Source organism: Halichoerus grypus, chromosome 4 (assembly GCF_964656455.1).
Source record: "Halichoerus grypus chromosome 4, mHalGry1.hap1.1, whole genome shotgun sequence".
NCBI classification, from domain to species: Eukaryota; Metazoa; Chordata; class Mammalia; order Carnivora; family Phocidae; genus Halichoerus; species Halichoerus grypus.
The window spans coordinates 102,404,851-102,432,379 of record NC_135715.1 but is presented as its reverse complement, the minus strand read 5'-3'; the positions used below and the strand labels follow the sequence as shown (position 1 = coordinate 102,432,379).

The following is a 27,529-nucleotide window of genomic DNA, read 5'->3' as shown; positions in this document are numbered from 1 at the left end:
TTTATTTTCTCACGGTTCTGGAACCTTAAAGTCTGAGATCAAGGTATAGGCGGAGTTGGTTTCTTTCGAGGCCTCTCTCCTTGGTTTATAGATGGCTGTCTTCTCCCTGTATCTGCACATGGTCATCCTTCTGTGTGTGTCTGGGTCCTAATTTCTTCCTCCAGGGACACCAGTCATAATGGATTAGGGCTCATGCTATCGACCTTATTTTATTACCTCTTATAAAACCTATCTCCAAGTACAATCACATTCTGAAGTACCTGAAGTTAGGGCTTCAACATATGAATGGAGGAGAAGCGGGGAACATGATTCAGCCCGTAACACCAGGTGATGCTGATGTTGGTGCTGTTGGTCCAGGTTCCACAACTGCAGAACGACTGAACCAGGCAATACTACGTGCCATGGCCTGTCCTGGGTGGTTTTATGTATGTTTTCTCACTTCAGTTATTATATCATTTAATCCTCACATGAGAAAAATAGCATTATTCTTATTGTCTCAAGAAAATTGAGAATCAGAGATGTTAAATAACTTTCCTCAAATCATACAGCTGCTGTAGCCGACACTGTTGGCTGTACTGTAACTACTAGCACCATTTTCTACTCACAACACTTCTGACACTAAATGTATGGATTTTCCACACCAAGTAATTCTCTAATTCCATACAGACACCAACAGGGTGTCCTGCAATTAATTCAATTCTGACACTACCTGGCATTGGCGAAGACCCCAAAAGTTAAGGGCTCAGTCCCACAAGACTGCCCCACTTCAGACACCAGCTGAAAGTAGTGGGTGCTCAGGTTACCCACACTTCTGTCTGGCTAGGCTACAAGTCAGAAGTTCCCATGACCCCCTCCTCAGTTTTGAGAATTTGTTATAATGGATCACAGAACTCAGGAAAGCATTTTACTTACTATTATCGTTTTATTATAAAGGCTATTATAAAGGACACAATTGAATAGCCAGATGAAGAGGTACATAGGGCAAGGTTCTACAAGGATCCCAAGCACAGGAGTTTCTGTTCCTAAGGAATCTGGGATGCACTACCCTCCTGGCACACAGATGTGTTCACCAAACCAGAAGCTGTCCTGACCCTTTCATTTAGGTATTGTATTGAGGTTCCACTATGTAGGTATGATTGACTAAATCATTGGCCATTTGTGATTAACTCAATGCCTAGCCTCTCCTCCCAAGAGGTTAGGGATGGGAGTCCGGCTGAAAATTGCAACCCTCTAATCACATGGTTGCTTCTTCTGGCAAATAAGCCTGCATCCTAGAGCTATCGGGGCTTTCAGCCACCAATTATCTCATTAACATAAATTCAGGTGTGGTTAAAAGAATAACAAAACATACTCCTATCACCTCTATCACTCAGAAGATTCCAAGGGTTTAGAAGTCCTGTTCCAAGAACCAGAGATGAATACCAAATATATATTTCTTACTATATCACAATACCTCAGCTATGTACTCAGCATCCTTCTCCCTTTCCTCTTTTCTAACAGAATCTGATTTTATATAGGTGTCCACCTCTCTCCCATGCATTCATGTGCTTCTATGGGGGCAAAGACCCAGCCCATCCCAGGAACTGGTTCAGACACAGGCATGTGATAGAATTCTGGCCAATTGGATGTGAAGGAAAGCCTCATGAAAGGACTTTGAGGAAAGGTTCCTGTGTCTAAGAGACAGGAACAATAAAGTAGAAGGTCTCTTTCCTTCCCTGATATTGTCATGACTGGATATAATGCCTGAATTAGCTGCAACCCTCTTGCTACCAGCCTGAGGCTGAAACCTGCTGAGCTGAGAGGAAAAAATAAAAAAGAACTCCTCAGTCCTTGATGACATTGCTGAAGCGCTGGATAGAACAAACTTCAGCTCCCTTTCTCTAGACTCTATACTATGTGAGCCATTCGTTCCTTTACTGTTTGAAACAGTCTGAGTCAGGGTTTCTCTCCCTTGCAGCCAAAGGCATCCTATCTGATTCAGCTGGTAAACAGGGGTGTTAAGATTTGACTTACATGCATGTAGGAGAGAAGTAATAGCTAAAAGAAGAGCAAGGCTGGAGCCAGAATAAATTTGCAATACAAGAACTTAAAAAGCTTGGCAAATGCTTTCACAAAAGGACAGATACCGTATGATTCCACGTATATGAGATATCTAGAGTAGTCAAAATGAAAACAGAGAGTAGAATGATGGTTGCCAAGGGCTGGGTGAGGGGGACATGGGGAGTTGTTGTTTGATGAGCATAGAGTTTCAGTTTTGCAAGATGAAAAAGTTCTACTTATCTGTTACGCAACAATGTGAATAAACATTACTAAACAGTATACCTTAAAAAGGTTAAGAGAGTAAAGTTTTATATTATATGGATTTTTTTATGCAATGAAAAAAAATAGCTTGGCAAACTGGAGTCATTTATGCTCACACTTCAGAGGCCTGAAGACATTATTATATAGAACACTGGCCTTGTTCCCATCTTAAAGCCTTTGCACTGGTTGTTCCTCTGCCTGGAATGCTCTTCCCCCACATCTGTATATTGCCACATCTCTCACTGCTTTCAAATATTCAAATGTCACTTTCTCAACAAAGCCTACTCTGACCACCATATTGAATACTGCAACCTACCTGCCCTCCTGTCCCCCAGCAATCTTCATTCCCCTTACCTTGCTCTATTTTTTCTTTCTTTCTTATTATCACTTTCTAACATGTTATATAATTTACTTATTTTATTATTTATTGTCTGCCTCCTCCATCGAAAAGATAAGATCCACAAGAGCTAAGATCTTTGGGGCGCCTGGGTGGCTCAGTTGGTTAAGCATCTGCCTTCAGCTCAGGTCATGATCCCAGGGTCCTGGGATGGAGCCCTGCTTCAGGATCCCTGCTAAGTAGGAAGTCTGCTTCTCCCTCTCCCTCTGCCTGCTGCTCCCCCTGCCTGTGCTCTCTCTCTCTGTCAAATAAATAAATAAAATCTTTAAAAAAAAAAAAAAAAAGAGCTAGGATCTTTATCTGCTTTGCTCCCTAGTGTGTCCCAAATACCTAGACTAATGCCTAGCACATTGTTGACACTCAATAAATATTTGTTGAAAGAATGAATGAGCATTGGTTTTCATCATGGTAATTATAAGTCATCTGCTAAAAATTTTGTATACATTGACATTATAAAATAAAACATGAAAAGTGACTTCTGTGCTAAGACAGCAGATCCAGTTTTGCTCCTGCCCCTAATCCTACAAAGACTACAACCAAGAGTATATGAGAACAGGAGACAATAGCCCCAAAATATGGGAAACTAGAGAGCAGACAGACCAATGGTAACCAACTTTTCAGATATGAAAAGTTTAATCCTAAGGTAGCACTGAGAATCAACCTAATTTGTACCATAGAAACCTCAAAAGAATCAAAACAAGCAGCACCAAGTACCTCTGAAAATGGAAGCAGGGACTGGGAGTTATAAAAAGGAACATTTGGGGAAAGCTACCTGAGAAGTCTGATCCCTGCATCCCTCCCTACTGCACTCTCTTGGCAAGGGTCCTCTCCTACCCTGTCGTGGTGTATTCTCTGGAGAGGGTAAAAGAGTGAATTCTTGGACTTTAGGAACTGGGTACTGTACCAAAAATAGGGGGATTCAATGACTAAAAGCATGTTGAATGCTGAATATTCCCAGAACACTGCAGACTTACACTCCTCAAGCAGATTAGAAGAGTTTTTTCTTGAACAATCTGACCAGCCAACGGGGAAATATCTAAAGATCTTAACATCTGGGGTTGCCTATCAAATGGCTCAATGAGATTACTATACAGTAAAACTCAAAATGGACAAACCCCATCCAAATGCTCAGAGCTTCTAATTATATTTTTAGTCCCCATTTTTAAAATAAGCAATCAAGGATTCATAAAAAAAAAGATTCTAAAATATCACAATATACAGAAAATTAAATAAATATTCACCAGACAACTGGGGTAGGTCTCTAACATGGAAGATAGAGGCCAGAAATGAACAAAAAATAGCTTGTAAGAAATGGGCTACGTAGAGAGAATACTTTAAAAATTACCCCCCAAAAATGACCTTATTACTATGCTCAGAAAGATAAGATGTTGCCTTTGTGTAAAAAAATCAGGATGCTATTCTTTTAAAAGATTATTCAGAGAACAAAAAAGTGCTTTGGGAAATAATAAACAGGATGGCAGAAATGAGAATCTCAATTGAAAGATCAGAAGATAAAGTAGAAGAAATCTCCCAAAAGCAGCTCAAAAAGGCAAGGAGATGGAAAATGGAGAAAAACGATAAAAAAATTAGAAGACCAACTCAGAAAAGCCAATATTTGAATAATAAGGATTCAAGAAAGAGAGCAGAAAGAAAATGAAGAGTATCATCAGAGAAAGTTTTCAAGAAAATGCCCCAGCACTAAGTTACATGAGTTTCCAGATTGAAAGGCCTGCTGAGTGTCCAGCACAAGGGTAAATTTAGACCTACAGGATGACACACTTTGTGAAATTCCAGAGCATTGGGAACAAAGAGAAGGATGAGTGGTAACCTACTAGCAAACTTCTACTGCAAACTTCTTTTTCCCAGGGAAAAAAGAATCACATACAAAGGATTAGGAATCACAATGGTGCTTCAAACCTCTTAACAGCAACACCTAGAATGGGTCTATGGGGGCCTACCCATAGTCATTTTACTGATCCCTAAATGTATAGTTTGGAATGGACACATTTGGTAATTGGTAGAACCCCACATTGGTTCCTGTCAAGATAGGAACACACAAGACAAGCAAGGCCAAGGTCAAGCCCAGACTGATTTGATCGGTAAAGATATAAAAAGCCACTTTTAGATTTTGACAGTTTGTTATTAAATAGCGAAAAGAAGAATAAGCTAAAGATGCCAGCTCCCCATGATCCTTGTCCTACACACCAAAAAGGATGACACTGAAACAAAAGGGACCAGATGACTGCAATATGAGTTACAGACATCATGTTGCTGTGGAGTCACTTCTAGACTCCACTGATGCAGTTCACATTGTGTAGCTCCACTGGTGGGAAGGGCATGACAGAGTCCCATACCTCATTAGACAGCATCCTAGGGGAGATAGGGAAGCAAAAAGGAGATGGCCTTGCAGCCCCTTCTGTTCTAGGATGATCACATGGCATTTTTCCAAGGCTCAGATTAGCTGCAGTTCAAGTCAGCCCTTGCCTATATGGTTTATTTGGATACCTGCAAGGTTGCTTCCCCAGTCCTCAACTATGAGAGTAAATCATAAACATTATCATATCTCTAGGGAAAATGGCAGAGATTAGCGTAACCCTTAGAGACCTCATAGTTGACCATCCCCATCATATTTCTATTTTCACCAATTGGCTCCTGCAAAAAGCAGACAGATACAGGAAACTGATGGTAGACTACTGCAAATTCAAGCAAGTAGTTACAGCTGTGCTATCTTTACTAGAGTACATTCACAAGACCTCAGGCACATTGTATATGGTCACTGATCTGGCAAATTCTTCTTTTCCATCACTATTAAGAAAGCCAGAAACAAGAGTTTATATTTACAGTCTTCCCCCAGGGCTATGTCCTAAATAAGATTAATCTATTGAGACAAGGAGATCAAAGCAAGGAAGAAGTACATGTAGAGGCTTCATAAGCAATGGAAAGATTAAAAAGTAAGATCTGTACTTTAGCAAAAGGACAATAATGTGTATTCAGATTTCTGACCATCAGTTCATACATTAGGACTACAATTAACTGAGGGAATAAAAGCACCAACCAGCCATGGTCTGGAGGAGGCTCACTTCCATGAAATTCATGATTCCCTACCAAACGAGTCCTTACAATCCCCAGAAATAATACCAAATACTAAATAACTTCCAGGACTATTTAATCTTTCCTGTTCTCCTCAAATCACCAATCTCTCTTTTCTCCCTCCCCTACAGCCACACCCACCATTCATGACTTAGCCTCTTCTTAGAGAAAACAGAACTCATCAAATGGGAGTTCTTTCCTTTTCCTGAAACCAAACATCTATAGCTATCCTAGCATCCTCTCCTTCAGAAAGGCAGTGTTCTTAACCAATGTAAGAGGTTAAGAACACGGATTCTGGAACCACACTCCCTGAATTCAAATATATCTTTTAATGGCTCTGTAACCATAGGCAAGTTACTTCACATCTTTTTGCCTCAATTTCCCCGTATGGAAAAAGATTGTAATATTGTCTCTCTAATAATATTGGTATAACAATTAAGTGAGTTACAGAGGCAAGAGGAAAATGGCCGAGTAGGAAGTAGTGAGCTCACCTCCTCCCACGGACACACAAAAGATACAACTAAATATAGAGCAACTTTCTGAAAATGACCTGAAGACTAACATAACAGCTCTTCCACAGCTGAAAATATAAAGAAAAAGCCACATCCAGAGGGTAGGAGGGAGAGAGATGCAGTCTGGTCAGGAACCAAACCCAAAAATACTTTTAGGACATGTGTAGAGAAGCAGGGATCTGTAAGAACTTTACCCAGGAACAGAAGTGCTGGTGGGCACCATTTCTCTTCCCCTCCTTTATCCTACCTGGCCCAACAGTGGTGGGTGCCAGTTCTGACACTCTCCCTCCACCTTGCCAGGACCACTCAACCTACCCTGATGTTCCCCTGCAGACCTGCCCCACCCAACCCACATATTCCAGCAGGCACCACTTCCCCAAAGTGACTACCATCCTGCCACACCCAATAGACAGCCTTGACCAGGACCAGTGCTCCTTCAAAATGATTTCCACCCAGGGGAAAGGAGGAAGGCCAGCCCCATCCACCAGCACATCTACAGTAGTTATAGCCCAGTTACAATAGGAAGGTACACACAGCCCACACAGGGAATATCCTTGGAGTGCCTGGTTCTGGTAACCAGGGTGGATTGTGCTTCTGGGCCCCATAAGACACCTTCTTTATATGGCCACTACTTTCAAGACATGGAGATGTAGCTGACCTTCCTAACACCCAGAAACAACATGCCAAATGAAAGAACAAGACAAAAACCTCAGAAAGAGAACTAAAGAGGGGCACCTGGCTGGCTCAGCCAGAAGAGCATGTGACTCTTGATCTCAGGGTCATGAGTTTGAGCCCCACATGGGGTGTAGAGATTACTTACAATAAAACTAAAAAAAAAAAAAGAACTAAATGAAACAGAGATAAGCAATCAACCTAATAAAGAGGTCAAAGTAATGGTCCATAAGGATGCTCAACGAAGTTGGGAGAACAGTGGATGAATTCAATGAAAACTTTAACAAAGATATAAAAAAGAACCGATCAGATCTAAAAAATACAATAACTGAAATGAAAAACACACTAGAGGGAATCAACAGCAGATTAGAAGATTCAGAAGAACAGATCAGGAATCTGGAAGATGGGTAATGAAAATCACCCAAGCTGAACAGCAAAAAGAATTTTTAAAAATGAAGAATTTTAAGGGACCTCTGGAAAAACATCAAGCATACTAACATTCACATTATAGGGGTCCCGTAAACAGAACAGAGAGAGAAAGGGACAGAAAATTTATTTGAAGAAATAATAGCTGAAAACTTCCCTAACCTGGGGGAAAAAACAGACATCCAGATCCAGGAAGCACAGAAAGCCCCAGACAAGATGAACCCAAAGAGGCCACACCAAGACACATAAAAACTAAAATGTTAAAAATTAAAGATAAAGACAGAACATTAAAAGCAGCAAGAGAGAAGCAACTAGTTACCTATAAGAGGAAACCCTATAAGGCTATCAGCTGATTTTTCAGGAGAAATTTTGCAGGCCAGAAGAGAGTGGCATGATATGTTCTAAGTGCTGAAAGGAAAAAACCAACAACCAAGAATACTCTACCTGATAAAGTTATCATTCAGAATTGAAGGAGAAACAAAAAATTTCCAAAGGGGTTTATCACCACTAAACCAGACTTATAAGAAATATTAAGGGGACTTATTTACGTGGAAAAGAAAAAATCATAACCAAAAGTAAAAAAAATTATGAAAGAAAAATTTCACTGGTAAAAGCAAACATACAGTAAAGGTAATAGATCAATCATTTACATAGCTATTATGAAGGTTAAAAAGATAAAAGTAGTAAAAATCAACTACATTTACAGTAATTAGTTAAGGGATACACAAAATGAAAAAACATAAAATATAACATCAAAAACATAAAATGTGGAAGGGGGTGTAAAAATGTAGTGCCTTTAGAATGTGTTTGAACTTAAGCAACCATCAACTTAAAATAGACTGCTATGTACATAGGGTGTTACACATGAACCACGTGGTAACCACAAACCAAAATTCTATAACAGGTACACAAAAAATAAAGAGAAAGTTATCCAAGCATAACACTAAAAAAATTCATTAATTCACCAGGGAAGAGAGCAAGATAAGAAAAAAGGAATAGAGAAGAACTACAAAAACAACCAGACATTTAACAAAATGACAATAAGTACACACCTAACAAAATGACAATAAGTACACACCTAACAATAATAACTTTAAAGGTAAATGGACTAAATACTCCAATCAAAACACAAAGGGTGACTAAATAGGTAAAGAACAAGACCTATAAGAGACTCATTTCAGATCTCAAGTCACATACAGACCAAAAATGAAGGGATGGAAAAAGATATTCCATTCAAATGGAAGTGAAGAAAAAACTGGTGTAGCAATACTTATATCAGATAAAATACACTTTACTATTTTTTAAAGATTTTATTTATTTATTTGACAGAGAGAGAGAGCACACGCAGGGGGAGCAGCAGGCAGGGGGAGAGGGAGAAGCAGGCTCCCCGACAAGCAGAGAGCCCAACACGGGGCTCAATCCCAGGACCCTGGAATCATGACCTGAGCCGAAGGCAGATGATTAACCAACTGAGCCACCCAGGCACCCCAGACAAAATAGACTTTAAAACAAAGACTATAACAAGTAACAAAGAAGGGCATCACATAATAAAGGGATCAATCCAACAAGAGGATATAACATTTGTGAATATTTATGCACCTACAAAGGAGCACCTAAATATGTAAAGCAAATGTTGAAAGACTTCAAGGGAGAAATTGACAAGCAATACAATAATAGTAAGAGACTTTAATACCCCACTTACATCAGTGGATAGATCATCCAAACAGAAAATCAACAAGGAAACAGTGGTTTTAAATGACACATTTGACCAGATGGACTTAACAGATATATAGAGAACATTTCATCCCAAAACAGCAAAAGACACATTCTTTTCAAATGCACATGGAACATTCTCCAGGACAGATCACATATTAGGCCAAAAAACAAGTCTCAGTCAATTTAAGAAGACTACAATCATATCAAACATCCTTTCCAACCACAATGGTACAAAACTAGAAATCAGTTACAAGAAAAAAGTCAGAATAAAACACACAAACATGGAAAATAAACAACAAACTACTAAACAACCATGGGTCAACAAAGAAATCGAAGAGAAAATTAAAAAATACTTTGAGACAAATGAAAATGGAAACAAAATGGTCCAAAATCTTTGGGATACAGTAAGCAATTCTAAGAAGAAAGATTATAGCAATTCAGGCCCACCTCAAGAACCAAGAAAAATCTCAAATAAACAATCTAACCTTACCACTAAAGGAGCTAGAAAAGAGAATAATCAAAGCCCAAAGTTAGTAGAAGAAATTAAATAATAAAGATGAGAGTAGAAATAAACAAAACAAACAAAAAACAATATAAAAGATGAATGAAACTAAGAAATGTTCTCTGAAAAGATAAACAAAATTGATAAACCTTTAGCCATACTCTCAAGAAATAAAAGAGAGAACTCAAATAAATGAAAGAAATCAGATGAAAGACAACTTACAACTGAGACCACAGAAATACAATTATAAGAGACTAGAAAATTATGCCAACAAAATGGACAACAAAAAAGAAATAGATAAATTCCTAGAAACACACAATCTACCAAGACTGAATTATATCTGAACAGACTGATTACTAGTAATAAAATTGAATCAATACAAAAACTCCCAACAAAGAGAAGTCCAGGACCAGATGGCTTAACAAGTGAATTCTACCAAATATTTTAAAAGTTAATTCCTATCCTTCTCAAGCTATTCCAAAATATAGAAGAGGAAAGAATACTTCCAAATTCATCCTATGAGGCCAACATTACCTGATACCAAAACCAAACAAAGACACCACAAAAAAAGAAAGTTATAGGCCAATATCCCTGATGAACATAAATGCAAAAATCTTCAACAAATATTAGCAAATCTAATTCAACAATACATTAAAAGGATTATAAACCACGATCAAGTGGGATTTATTCTAGGGATACAAGGGATGGTTCAACATCCACAAATCAATCAATGTGATATATCACATCAACAAAATGAAGGATAAAAACCATACAATCATCTCAATAGATACAGAAAAGGCATTTGACAAAATTCAACATCCATTCATGATAAAAACTTTCAGCAAAGTGGGTATAGAGGGAAGGTCATTTATGACAAACCCACAGCTAACATCATACTCAATAGTGAAAAGCTAAACGCTTTTCCTCTGAGATCAGAAACAAGATAAGGATGCCCCCTGCCACCACTTTTATTCAACTGGAAGTCCTACCCACAGCAATCACACAACAAAAAGAAATAAAAGGCATCCAAATTGGCAAGAAAGAAGTAAAATTTTCACTATTTGCAGATGACATGATACTATATGAGAAAACCTTAAAGACTCCACCAAAGAACTATTAAAACTGATAAAGGGAATCAGTAAAGTTGCAAGATACAAAATTAATATATAGAAATATATTGCATTTGTATACACCAATAACAAACTAGCAGAAAGAGAAATTAAGGGGCACCTGGGTGGCTCAGTCATTAAACGTCTGCCTTCGGCTCAGGTCATGATCCCAGGGTCCTGGGATCAAGCCCCGTGTCAGGCTCCCTGCTCCGTGGGAAGCCTGCTTCTCCCTCTCCCACTTCCCCTGCTTGTGTTCCTGCTCTTGCTGTCTCTCTCTCTGTGAAATAAATAAAATCTTTAAAAAAGAAAGAGAAATTAAGAAAACAGTCCCATTTGGGCGACTGGGTGGCTCAGTTGGTTAAGCGACTGCCTTCAGCTCAGGTCATGATCCTGGAGTCCCAGGATCGAGTCCCACATCGGGCTCCCTGCTCGGCGGGGGGTCTGCTTCTCCCTCTGCCCTCTTCCCTCTCGTGCTCTCTGTCTCTCATTCTCTCTCTCTCAAATAAATAAATAAAATCTTTAAAAAGGAAAAAAGAAAACAATCCCATTTATAATTACATCAAAAAGAATAAAATATCTAGGAATAAATTTAACCAAGGAGGTGAAAGACCTGTACTCTGAAAACTATAAAACATTGATAAAAGAAATTGAAGATAACATAAATAAATGGAAAGATGCTCACAGATTAGAAGAATTGATATTGTTGGGGCGCCTGGGTGGCTCAGTCGTTAAGCGTCTCCCTTCAGCTCAGGTCATGATCCCAGGGTCCTGGGATGGAGCCCCACATTGGGCTCCCTGCTCCATGGGAAGCCTGCTTCTCCCTCTCCCACTCCCCCTGCTTGTGTTCCCTCTCTCACTGTGTCTCTCTCTGTCAAATAAATAAAATCTTTAAAAAAAAAAAAAAGAATTGATATTATTAAAATGTCTATACTACCCAAAACAATCTACAGATTCAGTGCAATTCCTATCAATATACCAATAGCACTTTTCACATCATTAGAATGAATAATCCTAAAATTTGTATAGTACCAAAAAATATGCCAAATAGCCAAAGGAATCTTGAGAAAAGCAAAGCTGGAGGTATCACATTCCTAGATTTCAAACTATAGTACAAAACTATAGTAATCAGAGAGTATGGCAGTGGCACAAAAACAGACACATATATCAATGAAACAGAACAGAGATCCCAGGAATAAACCCAAGCTTATATGGTCAATTAATCTACAACAAAGGAGACTATACAATGGGGAAAAGACAGTCTCTTCAATAAATGGTGCTGAGCAAACAGGACAGCTACTCGAAAAAGAATAAAAATGGACTGCTTTTTTACACCACAGGCAAAAATAAACTCAAAATGGATTAAAGACCTAAATATAGAACCTGAAACTATAAAAATCCTAGAAGAATAGAGGCAGTAATCTCTTTAACATCAGGCTTAGCAACATTTTTCCAGATATTTTTCCTCAGACAAGGGAAACAAAAGCAAAAATAAACTATTGGGACTACACCAAAAAAAAAAAAAAAAAAAAAAGGCTTTAACACACAAAGGAAACCATCAACAAAACAAAAAGGCAGCCTACTGAATAGAAGAAGATATTTGCAAATGACGTTATCTGATAAGGGATTACTATTCAAAACATATGAAGAATTTATACAACTCAACACCCCCCAAAAATCTGATTAAAACAGGCAGAGGACCTGAACAGATATTTTTCCAAAGACATACAAATGACCAACAGATACATGAAAAGATGCTCAACATCACTAATCGTCAGGAAAATGCAAATCAAAGCCACAGTAAGATATCATCTCACACCTGTCAGAATGGCTAGTATCAAAAAGACAAGAAATAACAAGTGTTAGCAAGGATGTGGATAAAAAGGAACCCTTGGGCACTGTGGGTGGGAATGTAAATTGGTGCAACCATTATGGAAAACAGTACGGAGTTTCCTCAAAAAATCAAAAATAGTACTACCATATGATTCAGTAATTCCACTCTGGGTATTGACCCAAAGAAAATGAAAACCCTAATTTTAAAAAAACCCTAATTAAAAAAGATATATGCACTTCTATGTTCATTGCAGCATTATTTACAATAGCCAAGACATGGAAGCAACCTAAGTGTCCACTGATAGATGAGTGGACAAAGACAATGTGGTATATACACAATGGAATATTTCTCAGCCATAAAAAGAATGAAATTTTGCCATCGAGGGCAACATGGATAGACCTAGAGGGCATTATGCTGAGTGAAATAAGTCAGACGGAGGAAGACAAATATATGATTTTACTTATATGTAGAATCTAAAAAAGAAAAGAACAAAATGTAGAATCATAAATACAGGGAACTGGTGGTTGCCAGAGGGGAGAGGGTGAGGGGATGGGCAAAACAGGTAAAGGGGATTAAGAGGTACAAACTTCCAGTTATAAAATAAGTTGTTGGCGGTGGGGGAGCCTGGGTGGCTCAGTCGGTTAAGCGTCTGCCTTTAGCTCAGGTCATGATTCCAGAGTCCTGGGATCTAGCCCCTAGTTGGGCTCTCTGCTCAGCGGGGAGTCTGCTTCTCCCTCTCCTTCTGATCTCTTTCTCTTGCTCTCTCTCAAATAAATAAAATCTTTAAAAAGTAAAAAAAAAATTTAAAAAATAAGTCATGGGGATATAAAGTACAGCATAGGGAATATAACCAATAATATTGTAATAAAGTTATATGGTAATAGATGGTAACTGCAGTTTATGTGGTAAGCATTTCATAACATATATAAAAGTTGAATCACTATATCGTACACTTAATATTGTTTCATCTAAGAATTTTTAAAAATTTAAAACACTGATAATGCTCGGCAAATAGTAAGCACCATATAAAGGTTTGTTAGAATCACTTTCGCAGTACTTTCATTTCTTCACTGTCACTCACTTCTCAGCCAATTCTGACCCCATCACTTTGCCATAAACAGTGTTTACTAAGAATACCAATGGCCTCTATGTTACTAAATCCAACGAATATTTTTCAGTCATCATCTTACTTGAGGTCTACGTAGCAGTTGAGGATCAATGTTAATACTCTCTTCCTGTAACATTCTTTTCTAGTCCAGGACTTCAATTACCACCTACCTCTCCTGTCTTACCCGTCTTTATCCGTAGCCCAGACCTCTATTTTATGCTCCAGACCCCACAAGGCCAGTGATTAGCTGGACATCTCCCCTCGGATGTCTCAAAAGCATTTCATGCGTACTACCTCCAAACCTGACCATGATCTTTCTCTCTTTACCCCCTCGTCTTGAATATTCTGTTTTTTCAGTCCCTCTTCACCTGGCTGGCCCCTACACCTACTTTAGATTTTAGTTGAAGAATCACTTCCTCAGGGAACCCTGAGGTGAATGCCCTCAAAGAAACTTTCATAGCATCTCTCTTCTCAGCTACAATCAGAAAAAAGGTAAGCTACACAAGGGCAGGAATGTCTGTCTTCTCACGACTGTATCCAAGGACCTAAATTAGGCAGCCTCCAGAGCCCTTTTATTTGCCCTGGGATCTCTCTGCACTCTTTAACGAGTATTAACTGTGCCACTTGTGCCTGGCTAAGACATTACTAAGATAGTTAAAACTTGACAGAGTGCAAAGAAGTCTAGCAGGAGAGACAGTAATCTAGCCCCCAAATTACTTTCACTTGCGATAAACGGCTCATGGATCACAATTTTTTAAAAGCCTAACAGGGTGATTTGTCCCTTAAACAACCAACATTATGCACATCCTGAAATAATGCAGTGGGTCCAGGTAATCAGTGCAATTGTATGGGGTTTCTACCATTATGTTGACACCTCACCTATCACTTGGGTAGTGGTACTCAATCCTACCTTAGCAAGCCAACTGCTTTTAACCCAGCACTCCTGTGACCCCAATACAGAGAGCAGTTTGCGAAGAGGTCTCCCGTAAACGCAGGCAGCTACGATGCCGCTGCGGAGTATGAAGGCGGGAAAGTCCGAGGGAGGAAAAGCCGACGCCTGAGCTTGGGTGAATGTTTTAGGGAACAGTCTGCATTTAAAGCCAGTAGGGGTAAATAAGACTGAAATGAGAACCGAGCAAAAGTCGCAGCGGGGATAAGAGTGAAAAACGACGGAGGTCCGGGGCATGCCCACTCCTCAGGCACCCAAGTCCTCAGAGCCAGTCCCGCGAGACTCCGAACGCATTCCCAGGGACTCCCTCAAACTCCAGGTAAACGCCCGTAGGGGCGGGGCAAGAAGAGACGGCGGCACTGAGGAGCTCGCCTTACACGCTCAAGAATCTCAGTTCTCGCGATCTTTCCGAGGCCGACCCTCCACAGGGAGTCCGAGCGCGCGTGCTGGCTGGAGTGCCGGGAGGGCGGAGACTGTGTGGCAGAGAGCAGCCCCGTTGCCTGTCCTACGGAAGCCTGCGAGGAAGGGTGGTGACCGCTGCCCCGTCCCATTGTCCCGATGCCCAGCGCCAACCAAAGCCGCAAGAGTCAGGAGAAGCCGCGGGAGATCATGGATGCCGCGGAAGTGGGTGTCCTCCTTCCTCGGGGCTGGGAAAACAGACCGCCTGGGCCGCACCGCGCTGAGGGAGGGAGTAGGGTGAGCGGGGCCCTGCCTCCGGCTCCCTTTTGGCACTTGGCTTGCAGGCCGCGGGCCTGGGGCCGGGATGCCCAGAGCCCTCACTGCGCTTCCAGGGCCCTTGCGCGAGCAGCGTGGCCAGACCCACCCCGGATCTCATTTCTCACAGGGACGCTTGGGAGGCCTAGCTTAACAGAAGCGTGTCCCGGGGTGGGGTGGACGTGGAGCACCGACTGTCCCGGAAGTAGGAGCGGCGGGGTCACACGCTTCCCTGGGTTAGGCACGTCCCTCATGTAATCGCCCCTACTCCTTGCCCCGTAAAATTTTAATGTCCACTAGTAATCGATTTTTTCCTCAGCTCTCGTGTTCCTAATGTTTTTGCAAGTAATGACGGTACTTAGTAAAACGATCTGCCGATATGTTTAATGACTATTTACCATGTGACCGCTTCAAAGAACGCTTGCCATTTTTATTTACTTTCTCCCTTCTAGTGACCCAGTGAGGTAGGTAGGGAAGTTTGCAGAGCAAGCATTTGAGATGAAGTGATTCAAAATCATGTGGGTAATTCATAATACCCAGTGGTCCTTCAGTGCTTTTCAGAAATGAAAGTTTGAAGCCGTCCTACAACACTGTGCTGTAGGATAACCGAGCCTCAATAGCCCTACCCAGCTCCTAACTTTTCACTTGAGGAGTTATGAATCTGTGATAAGCTACATAAGGAATGGGTCATCTTAATAATATTAGATGAAATAAAAGTTGCTGAAATATGAACAGTACTGGTAAGTGACCCTGTATTCACACGCTGTAGTCTGTTTATGGTGGCCTCATGCTGCGTTGTGTGACTATCTGTTAGGGCTGGGTTATCTTTGTCTTTAGGTGTTTTTTTTTTTTTTTAATTTGGAAAAAAAAAATTATTCAGTATTCACCTTAATATGTCTGGTGTATTTTGGTATAAACACAAACTCCAATATCTGCCAGATCTAAAGGAGAGGATTCCAGCAGATAACTAGGGAGTGACAGAAACTAATTGCTTCCTTATGTCTTAAAGTACCTTGTAAAATCTAAGGAAATTATTTTCGCTATTTCTTGATCTAATTATGTAAACTGTGCTCCTTTGCAGATAGCATAGATCTAGATTATAAGGTAGACATTCTGATGGAATTATGTCATTTTATAGCTAGAAGGATCTTAAGATACCATTTTAGAAGTAAAGTGAGATTAAAATAAAAGGCCACTTAGCTATTCTGTAAGTATGTTGTTAATAGTCTGTACCATAGATCTCCTGTTTCCTGCTCTTGACTTTAAAATGTAACAAGAAGTTAGATATTGTCTATTTCCAACCCCTTGCAATCCTATATGCTGAAGGTAGTTTTAGAAACAGGAAGCTGGTGAATATTTTTACAAAGTTGTAGTAGCTTATATCCAACATCTCGGATTTCTAAAAACTGAGGACATCTGGTGCTCAGAAAGCTTACCCAAAAATGTTGGTTCTCTTTGAACATCTCTTGCTGTAATAGGAAGTTAATAAAAACTGGTACTTCATCCTACTCCCTTCACAGAGGAAATTTATATCCCTGCTTTGAAGTCATTTAATGTTCTTTTTGAAGAAGGTAGTTAAGATGTGTTGTATATGTGTGAAAATTTTATCTTTGAGTGCTGTTGTATATGGTATATCCATCCAGGACAGGTGATCTTCAAAACAAAAGAAACTTTTTCTATATATAGGTAAATGATATGGCAGATTTCCACACTTTGAAACTACTGGCTCTCTAAATTAATAAAATGGTACTGAAAGTTAAAATAAATTTTTTTTTTTTAAAGATTTTATTCATTTATTTGACAGAGCGAGAGAGCACAAGCAGGGGGAACAGTAGAGGTAGAGGGAGAAGAAGGCTCCCTGCTTATTCGATGCGGGGCTCGATCCCAGGACCCTAAGATCATGACCTGAGCCGAAGGCAGATGCTTAACCATCTGAGCCACCCAGGCGCCCCAAAATAAATTCATTTTTATATTCTGTTATTTGTATGTATGTGTATAATGTGCTATTTGTATGTAAATAAAAAATCATAATCCAAAACCATTTTTTTGTAGGATTATGCTAAAGAGAGATATGGAGTATCTTCAATGATACAATCACAAGAAAAACCAGGTTAGTAGCTTTATGATAATAAAGCCTTTTTTTTTTTTTTTTTGGTCTTTCTAATTCCAGGAAAGCTCTTCATGAAGTTAAGTAAGATTGGCATAACTCTGAAAAGGTTAAATGAATAACCCAAGCAAGTGCCATAACCCTGCATAATCATTGTCAGTCTAGGGTTACTACTCTAGAAAGGGAAGAAAAATACATTAAAGAGTTAACTTTAAATGGTAAATTATATTAAAAAGATAAGGTACAAGCTTTAACTAAGATTTAGCTCTAGCCTAGGAGATAAAGAAGAATGGTTAATATTAACTGCCTTCATTATATGCAGCCTTTTTGCATGTTTTATGAAGCCACCTCCTTTCCTTTTCCCCCTTGACTTTATTATATTTCTTTGCAATTGACTTGTCACATGCTGTTTCACTCAGACCTGTAGGTTTTCTATTTCTATTTATTTCTTCCTTTTGTTTGTATTTTTATATATTTGTATGTGTGTAATATCAGATTTATCTTAGTGTCAACTATTTAACAATCACTTTTCTTTTGGTAGACACCCCAGATCATTCAAACTTTGGTACAACTGCAGAACTTTAAGTTCTGGCCCATTGGAAGTACTAGGTACTTCTTTCTCTCTCTCTCTCTCTTTCTTTCTTTCCTCTTTTTATGTACTTCTGATTCAGAAGCCTGCCTATGAATTTTATGCTTTGGAAATAACCTCCAGGTCAGTTTTATTGTACTTTGGGATTTGATTTATTGCACTGCCACAAAGTCACTTTTACTTCTCAACTTTCTTGGAAAAATGTACAATATAAGACAAATGGTTTGCTAAAAATAAACTATTTCCAAAAGCAAAGATGCTGGAGTAAAATAATTTAGTATAAAATGGAATACAAACAATATAGTATAGAAGATGACATTCCCTTGCCAGGACAAGCAGGAGGGGTGATTTGAGACTTTTTTTTCAGTATCTTCCTGAATTGAACTTCCTTGAACTATAACAAAGAAGCTCACTGGAGTTTCAGTCTTTTAAGTGAGCTCCAATCACCTATTGCTACACTGTTCCCATTTGGTTAGCAAAGCCAGACTACTGTCTTCCACTTATAATTTCTTCTCATGGGGTAGGGGGGATAAACTATGTATGTCACCTGGTAACAGTAATATAACAGGAAAATTCTACCTTTGGTTTATCTCTGCTAAAATCCTAATACTTGGTTCAACACGAAGTTTCCTTCGCATGTGCTTCCATTTCTCCAAATTCCTTTGTTCTAATGCTAGTGACTTAAAAGTGTGGAAGAGGCAGTAGATTTTCAAACTGAAATCCTGCTGCCCATGATCATTGTCTCAGCCAGTCATACTGATGAGAGTGTGACATGTGTCTCAAGTATTTGTGGATGTGTTGAAGGTTGAGAACCCCGTGCTAATTAGTTCTAATGCTACACAAAAAAAGAAATGATACTCTTTGTTTTCAAAAGTAATATCAAGGGGCACCTGGGTGGCTCAGTCGGTTAAGCATCTGCCTTGGGCTCAGGTCATGATCTCTAGGTCCTGGGATCAAGTCCCAAGCCCCATACTGCATCAGGCTCTCTGCTCAGCCTCTCCCTTTGTGATCTCTTTCACTCTCTCAAATGAATAAATAAAATCTTTTTTTAAAAAGTACTCTTAAAATTACTCTAATCATGCCACTTATAACCTCATTCTTTTAGATTTATGTTACTCTGTTTCATTTGCTTTTGAGTTTTGACTGACTAGTTAATAAGTCATTTCCTTTTTCAGTCTTGGCATTTTCAGATTTGTCTTTTAAATTTTTATGCTGCTTTGTCTGTCTTTTCTCTTTCACACTTTCTTTTGCCTGAGTTTACACAGCAAATTTGGAAATTGGCTTAATTTATAAGGTCTGTTGGCAATGTTCTGCAAAATGGCTTAAAAATTCCTCATTCTTTCTCTTTGTTTCTGGCAATGAGAACCATGGTGTTCTGTAAATCAGATTCTCTCTAAGCTTCATCTTCTTGTTTCAAGAGACAAGTTACAAATACATTTAGCAAAGTAGGTAAAATAGATTTATAATTTGATTTCATTATAATATCCTCCCAAAAGTATTTTTAGTAATGTAGTAACTAGGTTTTGCTGCATGTGATATTGACAGATTTGGTTACAATTAGGCAATGTAACTCTTGAGAATAGAGATCTTTTATTACTCTTGATGTTATGATGTCATGTCTATTACTATGTTTTTAATTAATACTTAAATTTTTCTTTGATATTCAAATTATTGCATATAAAATAATAAAATGATTTCTGGATCATGATTGCCTTATGTCACTATCTTGACATAATAGTTGTTTTGTCACAGTTTTCCTATTTGGGGATTTCTGGATAAATATAGTATTTTGTAATTAGCGTTGGGGGGCTCACTTACAGCCAAAAAGGGAATTTATTGGCTCACATAACTATAGGAAACAAAGTATGAGATAGCAGACAGCATAATTGAATCTAGAGGCTCAAGCAGCATCTATACTTTCTGTCTTCACTTTTTGGCTCCACTTCCTTTAGGTTATTGGCCTTATTCTCTCAACCTGCCATCTCAAGTACTGGGAAAAGTAGTGGCTACAGCCCAGGCCTACACCATCTCAGCTCAGGAACCCCAGGGAAGAGAGCTTCATTCCCATGTCTCTCTAGTAAGTCCCACAGAAGGACTTTGATTAGTTCATTTTGAGGAACATGCCTTCCCTGGATCATTCTTTGTGTCCTGGTACCATGACTATCCAGGCCTGGCAGAAAATCCAACCCTGTGCGGTTCACTTATATACTATGGCAGGCAAGGGAAAATACCATGTCCCTTTAGGCAAAGGCAGGTGAAGACAGGCTGTATTTGGCCCTGTAAGTCACTGAAGTATTCAAGAGATTTGCATTTTGAAACTATCTCTTTGAGTCCAATGTAGACAGAATTAGGGGATCAGGGAATGCCAATTATGAGGCTGTTGCTGTAGTTTAGGCAAACTAAATGGTATTTTGGTTTGAGATGGTGGCAATGAAGATGAAAGAATTGGATAGATTTTAGAGATGTACTTAGTATAATTCATAAAACTTGAAGCAAATTGCATATGGAGAATGATAGAAAAGAAAGTGTTATCAGAGATTGAAAATTACTTAAGATAATACCAAGTACTGGGGTGCCTGGGTGGCTCAGTCCTTAAGCGTCTGCCTTCGGCTCGGGTCGTGATCCCAGGGTCCTGGGATCGAGCCCTACATCGGGCTCCCTGCTCTGCGGGAAGCCTGCTTCTCCCTCTCCCACTTCCCCTGCTTGTATTCCCTCTCTCACTGTGTCTCTCTGTCAAATAAATAAAATCTTTAAAAAAAAAAAAGATAATACCGAGTACTTACGCTAGCTGTTAAACCAAAATAATTATGACTTTGTAAATTCTGAATTACAAAATTGTTTTACTTATTTGCTGCAGATCGAGTTTTGGTTCGGGTTAGTGACTTGACAGTACACAAAGCTGATGAAGTTGTTTGGGTGCGTGCAAGGGTTCATACAAGTAGAGCTAAAGGTAAGATTGATTTCATAATTATAGCCCTTTTGGTAAGGACTCTGAATTTTTTGTTTTGCAAATTCCTCACAGACCAAAATAAATCTTTAAAAACAAAACAAAAAGATTTATTTTCTTTCTTAAATCACTGTGAAGCATTAATCCATGTTTAATTAATTTTAGTTCTTACAGGACATCCTTAGGGTGCCTGGATGGCTCAGTTGGTTAAACTCCCCAGACTTTTTTTTTTTCCTGCTGATATTTCTTACCCTTTATATCTGTGCTCAAGAGAAGACATTTTTCCTTCCAGAAAGTGGTCACTTTTCTGTTCATAGAATTGCTGCTATTCTTTTCTTCGATCTCCTGTTGAGTTTGTAGGTGTTCAGAATGGTTTGATAACTATCTAGCTGAATTCCTGGGACCAGACAAAATTTGGGTCTCCTACTCTTCCGCCATCTTACTCCTCCTGAACTCCAACTCTTGATCTCAGCTAAAGTCTTGATCTCTGGGTCGTGAGTTCAAGCCCCATGTTGGGCTCCGCCATGGGTGTAGAGCCTACTTAAAAACAAAAAATTAATAAAAGACATCCTTAAAAATAATTTGACCTTAAAGACTCAGATTAAATCCAAGACTTTAAGGTACTTTTCTAGCACCTCTCAAAATTTTAAGGTTGGTTTTTTTGGGGTTTTTTTGTTTGTTTGTTTCTTTTTGGGTTTGTTGTTGTTTTTGAGTTGCGGGAGAGGGAGAGAGAGAGAATCCCAAGCAGGCTCCACACTGAGTGCAGAGCCCAACACGGGGTTCTGTCTCACAACCCTGAGATCATGACCTGAGCCAAAATTAAAAATGGGACACCTAATCAACTGAGCCACCCAGGCACCCCAAAAGTTTAATTTTTTTAAGTGAAGAGTATGTTTGAGAAGCTTTTCATATGTTAATATTCTTATATTTGTAATATTTAATTTAGATAGCAAGATAGGTAACAAAGAAATAAGGCTACGTTCAGGTTGTCCAATACAGTGACCACTGGCTACCTTTAACTATTTAAATTTAAATTTAAATTCAGTAGTTCAAGTTACGAGCTGTATTTTGAGTATTTAATAGCCACAATGGCTAGTGGCTCCCAAATATAGCATAAATACAGAATATTTTTGTCAGTGTAGAAAGTTCTGTCAGGCAGTACTAAGAATTTAGCATTAACAACAAAGAAGAAAGATGAGGATAACTTAGGCCTGTTCCTTATAGAAAATTGTCTTAGCCTAGTGTTCAAAATTGTCTAAAAATATTGACACTTAACATTAGTTTATAATTTTATACTTTTCACACACTTTGCACATTTGATAATCCCTACAAATTTGTGAAGTAGGCAGAACAGGCTTTGTTATTCCACTTTGTAAATGAGGATACTGACGCTTCAAATGATAGGCCCAAGAACTCCTAGTAATTGGTAGAATATGAACGGAATGTGGTAGTTTTCTAAGGTACTTAGTCTCCCCAGCAGAGCTAATTACTTCTGTAATATCTAATACATTCTATGTTACATTTCTTACTTGTTCTAAAATATTTATTATAGCATTAATGTACACCATTTTATACATAGATCTCATGTACATATACGTATATCTCACTCTCAGGATCACTAGAACTAAACGTTTGTCTATTCTTCCAATATACTCCCCCCTCAAATAGCTGAATACTGTTGGACTTTGAGAAAACTGGTGGAGTTTTAATTTTTTCAAAAATGTTGATTTGCCTTTCTGAAAGTTTGGGCCATTTATTCTACCAAAAGATAACCACATTGTATTGTAATCCTTCATTTACTTGTCTTTCTCCCATTAGACTGGGAGCCTTTGTATGTTTCCTAAACATAGTTATTTAGCAAGTTAAAAGATACAATGCATGCTACATGTAGGCCTGAGCCAAGAATATTTCCCTTTGCACCCATCCCCCAAATGGAACAATTTGAGTATCAGTAAGGATAACCGCAGTGAATCGAAACACATCAGATATTTTTAAATCCTTAAATTTATAATAATGCTAAGACAGGCAACAAAACCTGGTTGGTCACCAATGAAACAAGCTCATTATTTTGAAAACTGTTAAAGAGAAAGTACCATTTCTGAATGAGTTGAGTATCACTGGCTAACCAAATGGTAGATAGGGGGAAGTTGCTGGAGAGGTATTCCATCTAATAAAATGAAAAAAAAGTATGTTAGAACTTCATCATTTTGCCCCTAGTAAATTACCCAGGCTTTCATCACCAGTGACTGCTAATGACACAATAGAGAAACAACCAGAAATATTTTATGTCTATTCATGAAAGAATTCAACACCACCCAATGCAGTAGTCTTGCCCAAAAAAATTGTACCTGAATCTCATGCAGCCTTTAGATCTAACCACCAACCTATAGGAAAAACATAGGACAAAGGAATATGTTAAGTAACAATGAGGATGCAATCAGCAAAATTTAGACTATAGGAAACTACTGGGCAAAAATGACCATATCTCTTAGACAAATAAATTGAAAAGGGAGGGATGGACTTAAGAATTTTATCTCTCAACAGTCACTTATTTGGATCAGAAGTTAAATATATAGTTAAATAAATGAAGGAAGGAAGGACACTTGAGACTCTTGGAAGTTTGAACATTGGCTGGATGTTTGATGTTAAAAAATACTCTTTTTTAAGTTGGGATAATTGTACTGTGGTAATGTTATTTTTAAAAAGATCTTATCTCTTAGGGATCCATACTGAATTATGTATGGATGAAATAATGTGGCTGAAATTTGCTTCACAGTAGTATAGGAATAGAGGGATATGAGGATTGGGATAAAGCTGAAACAAGAATGTCCATGAGTTGATAATTATTGAAGTACATGGGGATTGTAGGTAGACATTGGTATCATTTACAAATAATGATCTTGTCCTTTTCTTTCAAATGTTTATCTCATTTTTTGTTTCTCTTTGCAATGATTAGTAGATTCTTCAGTACTACGGGGATTCCCTCAATGAAGAATTTTTCAAACAGCAGAGATTTAAACTCCTGATGAGTTATTTCATGACTTTGGGTGTTCTGCATAAAATGTCATTAGAAAACAATGCCAAAGTTTAAAGACTAGATTAAAAGAAGTTTTCTTCTAGTCCAAATTTTCTGTTATCAGGAATAGATGTTAAATTTTACTAGACCTTTTTTCATCAGTTTTTTTTCCCTCAAAATATAATTGTATTGAGTGTATTTATATAGAGGTTCATATACTAATCTCTCTGCTTTTGTGTTTTTTGAGATTTTCCATATAATAAAAAATTAAAATGTAGTTGATCCTCTTTATTCATGGATTGTGTATTTGCAAATTCTCCTGCTTGCTAAAATGTAGTTGTAACCCCAAAATCAATACCTGCAGCACTTTCGCTCTCATTCACAGAAATGCCAGACATGTACATGTGCAGAGAGGCAAAACACTTGAGTCGCCCAATGCACATGTTCCCAGCTGAGGTCAAACAGTGAAGCTCTGCCTTCTTGTATCAGCTCTCTTGAACAAGTGTTCTTTCACAATCTATTTAATGCCACATTCTTCATAGTCTTGTGCTTTGTAAAAGTTGGTGATATGGCTGTTTACAGTGGCCACCAAGCATAGTGCTAAAGTACTTTAGTGTCCCTAAGTGCAAGAAGGCTTATGCCTTGCTTAGAAAATACATGTGTTAGATAAGCTTCATTCAAGCATGAGTTACAGTGCTGTTGGCCGTTAGTTCAATGTTAATGAATCAACAATATATATTAAAGAGTGTGCCTTCAAACAAACACCTACAAAACAAGGTTATGTATTGATGGACTGGTGAAAATTTTGTGACCAGAGGCTCACGGGAACCTAACCTTGTATTTCCCCTAGGAAAAATGGTTTGGTGTTTGCAAATTCATTGTTCATGCTGACTTTATAGAACATAACTACCACAAATAACAAGAATCAACTCTTTGTAATTGTAATGATTTATAGTAGTTGGATTTCTTAATGTTGAACCATTTTTGGATTCTTGGAATAAACTGAATTTGGCAAAGGTGTGGGTAGTATTCTTTTAGTATAGTACTAGGTTAAGTTTCAGTGTTTTTTTCCTTGGAATTTTGCATTAATCTGGTTTTCATAATTTTTTATTGGAAAATCTTTTTGTTTTTAAGTTTGTATATATGTTTGTATCTGTATTTAAGCTGTAAGTTACCTAAGTAATACATCAATATCTTTACATAAATTTTTCTGAGAATACAGAATTGATACTCCCTTTTTTCTTCTCTACACACTATCCTCTGCCTCAGCCTTTCTGTTAATTCCTAATAATTTGTTCAGTGTCTTTCTAAAAATCTTTCTTTTTAATGCACATATGCACACATATAGGTTTTTGTTTTGTGCATGTGACTTTTAACTTGTCTTATTTTACGTAGATGATATATTTTACATGTTATTTTGCAACTTTTTAAATTTTCAATTAAGTGTTTCTTGGACATCTTTCCATGATACTAGTTATAGATCTACATAAGGCAGTATTTTTCCAAGGTAGATCTCTAGAAGTGAAATTCTTGGGTTGAAGGGCATATGTATGCTTATTTAAAATTTCTTACACCAGATTATCCTCCAAAAAAACTGGTCAGGTAATAGTCCCAAAAGTATATGACAGTACCACTTTCTCTATATTGTTACCAATAATGATCATCAATGTTTTTTATTTCTGCCAAAGTAGATTATCTAGGAGCGCCTGGGTGGCTCAGTCAGTTAAGCGTCTGCTTTGGGCTCAGGTCATGATCCCCGGGGTCCTGGGGTCGAGCCCGGCATCAAGTTCTCTGCTTTGAGGGGAGCCTGCCTCTCCCTCTGCCTGCCGCTCCCTCTGCTTGTGCGCGCTCACTTTCTCTCTTTCTCTCTCTCTCAAATAAATAAAATCTTTAAAAAAAAATAAAAAGTAGATTATCTAAAGAAAGAAATAGAGTCTTATGGTTTGAATTTGCAAAACCCTGATTGCTGCTACTCCCTTCTTCCTTACATAGGAAAAATTGCCAGTAAATATGACTTACTTGGAAGCATTCAGGTGCCTTAACTCCAAAAGTAGTTAACACATTAAAACTGGACTTGGGGGAAATAACCCATGCTGGCAATTTCAAGTAGTGCAAAGCTCTAGAAAACCACAAATAAGGAAATGGAAGTGTCAAAATCATAGTGTCAGAAGTATGACAACTAGAATCCTGTTATGTCAAAAAAAAAACCAAACCACAACTTATTATAACAAATATTCTTAAGGGTAGTATTTCATAAATTTTTAAAAATTAAATCAGATTTCTTACTAGATTTATGTATCCTATCCCTAAAATCAAGTGGTTTATACAGGAGCAATGAGAAATTTTGAACTCTTAGTGATACACTTAAAATTTATTTCTTTAGATTGTGAAAGCTTATGAGCTGAAGCCTGCATACTGAAAGAGTAATTGAAATATCTGTGACTCCTTTCACATTTTATATATACTACATTGAAGTCATTGGCACAAAATACTTCTCCTTCAGTACTGTCCTTTCTGAAAACTTACTTATACTTCTAAAATAGCTAGTTTATTTTGGTTATCAGATAGTTTAGGACCTCAATTTATGTTCATGCAAGAATATTTCAGGGGAAATAACAAATGGAAAGTACTTTAGAATATTTAGGTCATTGCTGTTTTATTCGGTAATGAATTAACATAAATGATGAAGGAAAATGTTAATGTTGGGTATTAGGAAGTTAAGGTACATTATCTAAATAATGAATTCAGGAGTTTGGCAAGCTAAAAGACAGTAGGAAGAGATGAAAACATAAGATTGCCTCACATGTTGGATAACGTAATTCTCCCACAAAAGCTCACTTTATTACTGAGCTATCACCGTAATGGAGATGAGGGTGAGCCTTTTTGTCCTGACCAGGACCGTGTTTGTTCTTCAGCTTAGAAATAAAGAATGCACCAGGTGCTATACAAGGTATCAAACTTTACATTTTCCAGAACAGGACTCTTGTGTAAACTTAAGAAATAAACTGCCTCTTCTAAAAACTTAAGAATCAAAATGCAACACAAATTCGTAACTGTTAGGAGCTAAATTTAAAATATCCAAAAGTAGCAAATTTATTCAGCTATTTTGAACATTGACTCTATCTTCCTTTCTATAAACTGTCTCCTGGTTGGCGGGTTCCAAGAAGAAAGATGAGAAATATTTAACAGTTGATTAGTCTTTGTTATAAAATTCCAATACTAACTTACACAGAGAGGACTTTTTTGCTAAAGTGAGAAATTACATATTTGCTTCTTAGAATAAAAGGTAATATATGGATATAGTAAAAATTAAAATTCTAAAGGTGCAAAAAAGATATAAAAGGAAAGGTCGCCTGGGTGGCTCAGTCAGTTAAGCGTCTGCCTTCAGCTCGGGTAATGGTCCTGGGGTCCGGGGATTGAGTCCCACATTGGGCTCCCTGCTCAGCCTGGAGTCTGGTTCTCCCTGTGCCCCTCCCCCTGCTCATGCTCGCTGTCTCACTTTCTCTCTCTCTTCGCAAAAATAAATTTAAAAATCTTTAAAAA

General features: G+C 38.1%; 1 protein-coding gene and 1 long non-coding RNA gene across 3 annotated transcripts in view; one reads left to right on the top strand and one right to left on the bottom strand.

Annotated features, from left to right (window-relative positions):
* Positions 1-14,966, bottom strand: part of LOC118555290 (uncharacterized) — a 154,415-nt gene extending 139,449 nt beyond the window's left edge. Inside the window, exon 1 of the long non-coding RNA XR_004926881.2 lies at positions 14,575-14,966. This is a non-coding gene — a long non-coding RNA (uncharacterized LOC118555290). The remainder of the gene's footprint in view (positions 1-14,574) is intronic.
* Positions 14,967-15,032: 66 nt separating this feature from the next.
* Positions 15,033-27,529, top strand: part of DARS1 (aspartyl-tRNA synthetase 1) — a 57,875-nt gene continuing 45,378 nt past the window's right edge. Inside the window, exons 1-3 of one of the 2 annotated variants that reach the window (XM_036123362.2) lie at positions 15,033-15,237; positions 17,380-17,437; positions 20,881-20,973. In XM_036123362.2, coding sequence (XP_035979255.2) covers positions 15,172-15,237; positions 17,380-17,437; positions 20,881-20,973 — 217 coding nt within the window. In that variant the 5' untranslated portion in view covers positions 15,033-15,171. Of the gene's footprint in view, positions 15,238-15,871; positions 16,068-17,379; positions 17,438-20,880; positions 20,974-27,529 lie in introns of those variants that run through there. The other variant, XM_036123363.2, reaches the window with a different exon arrangement.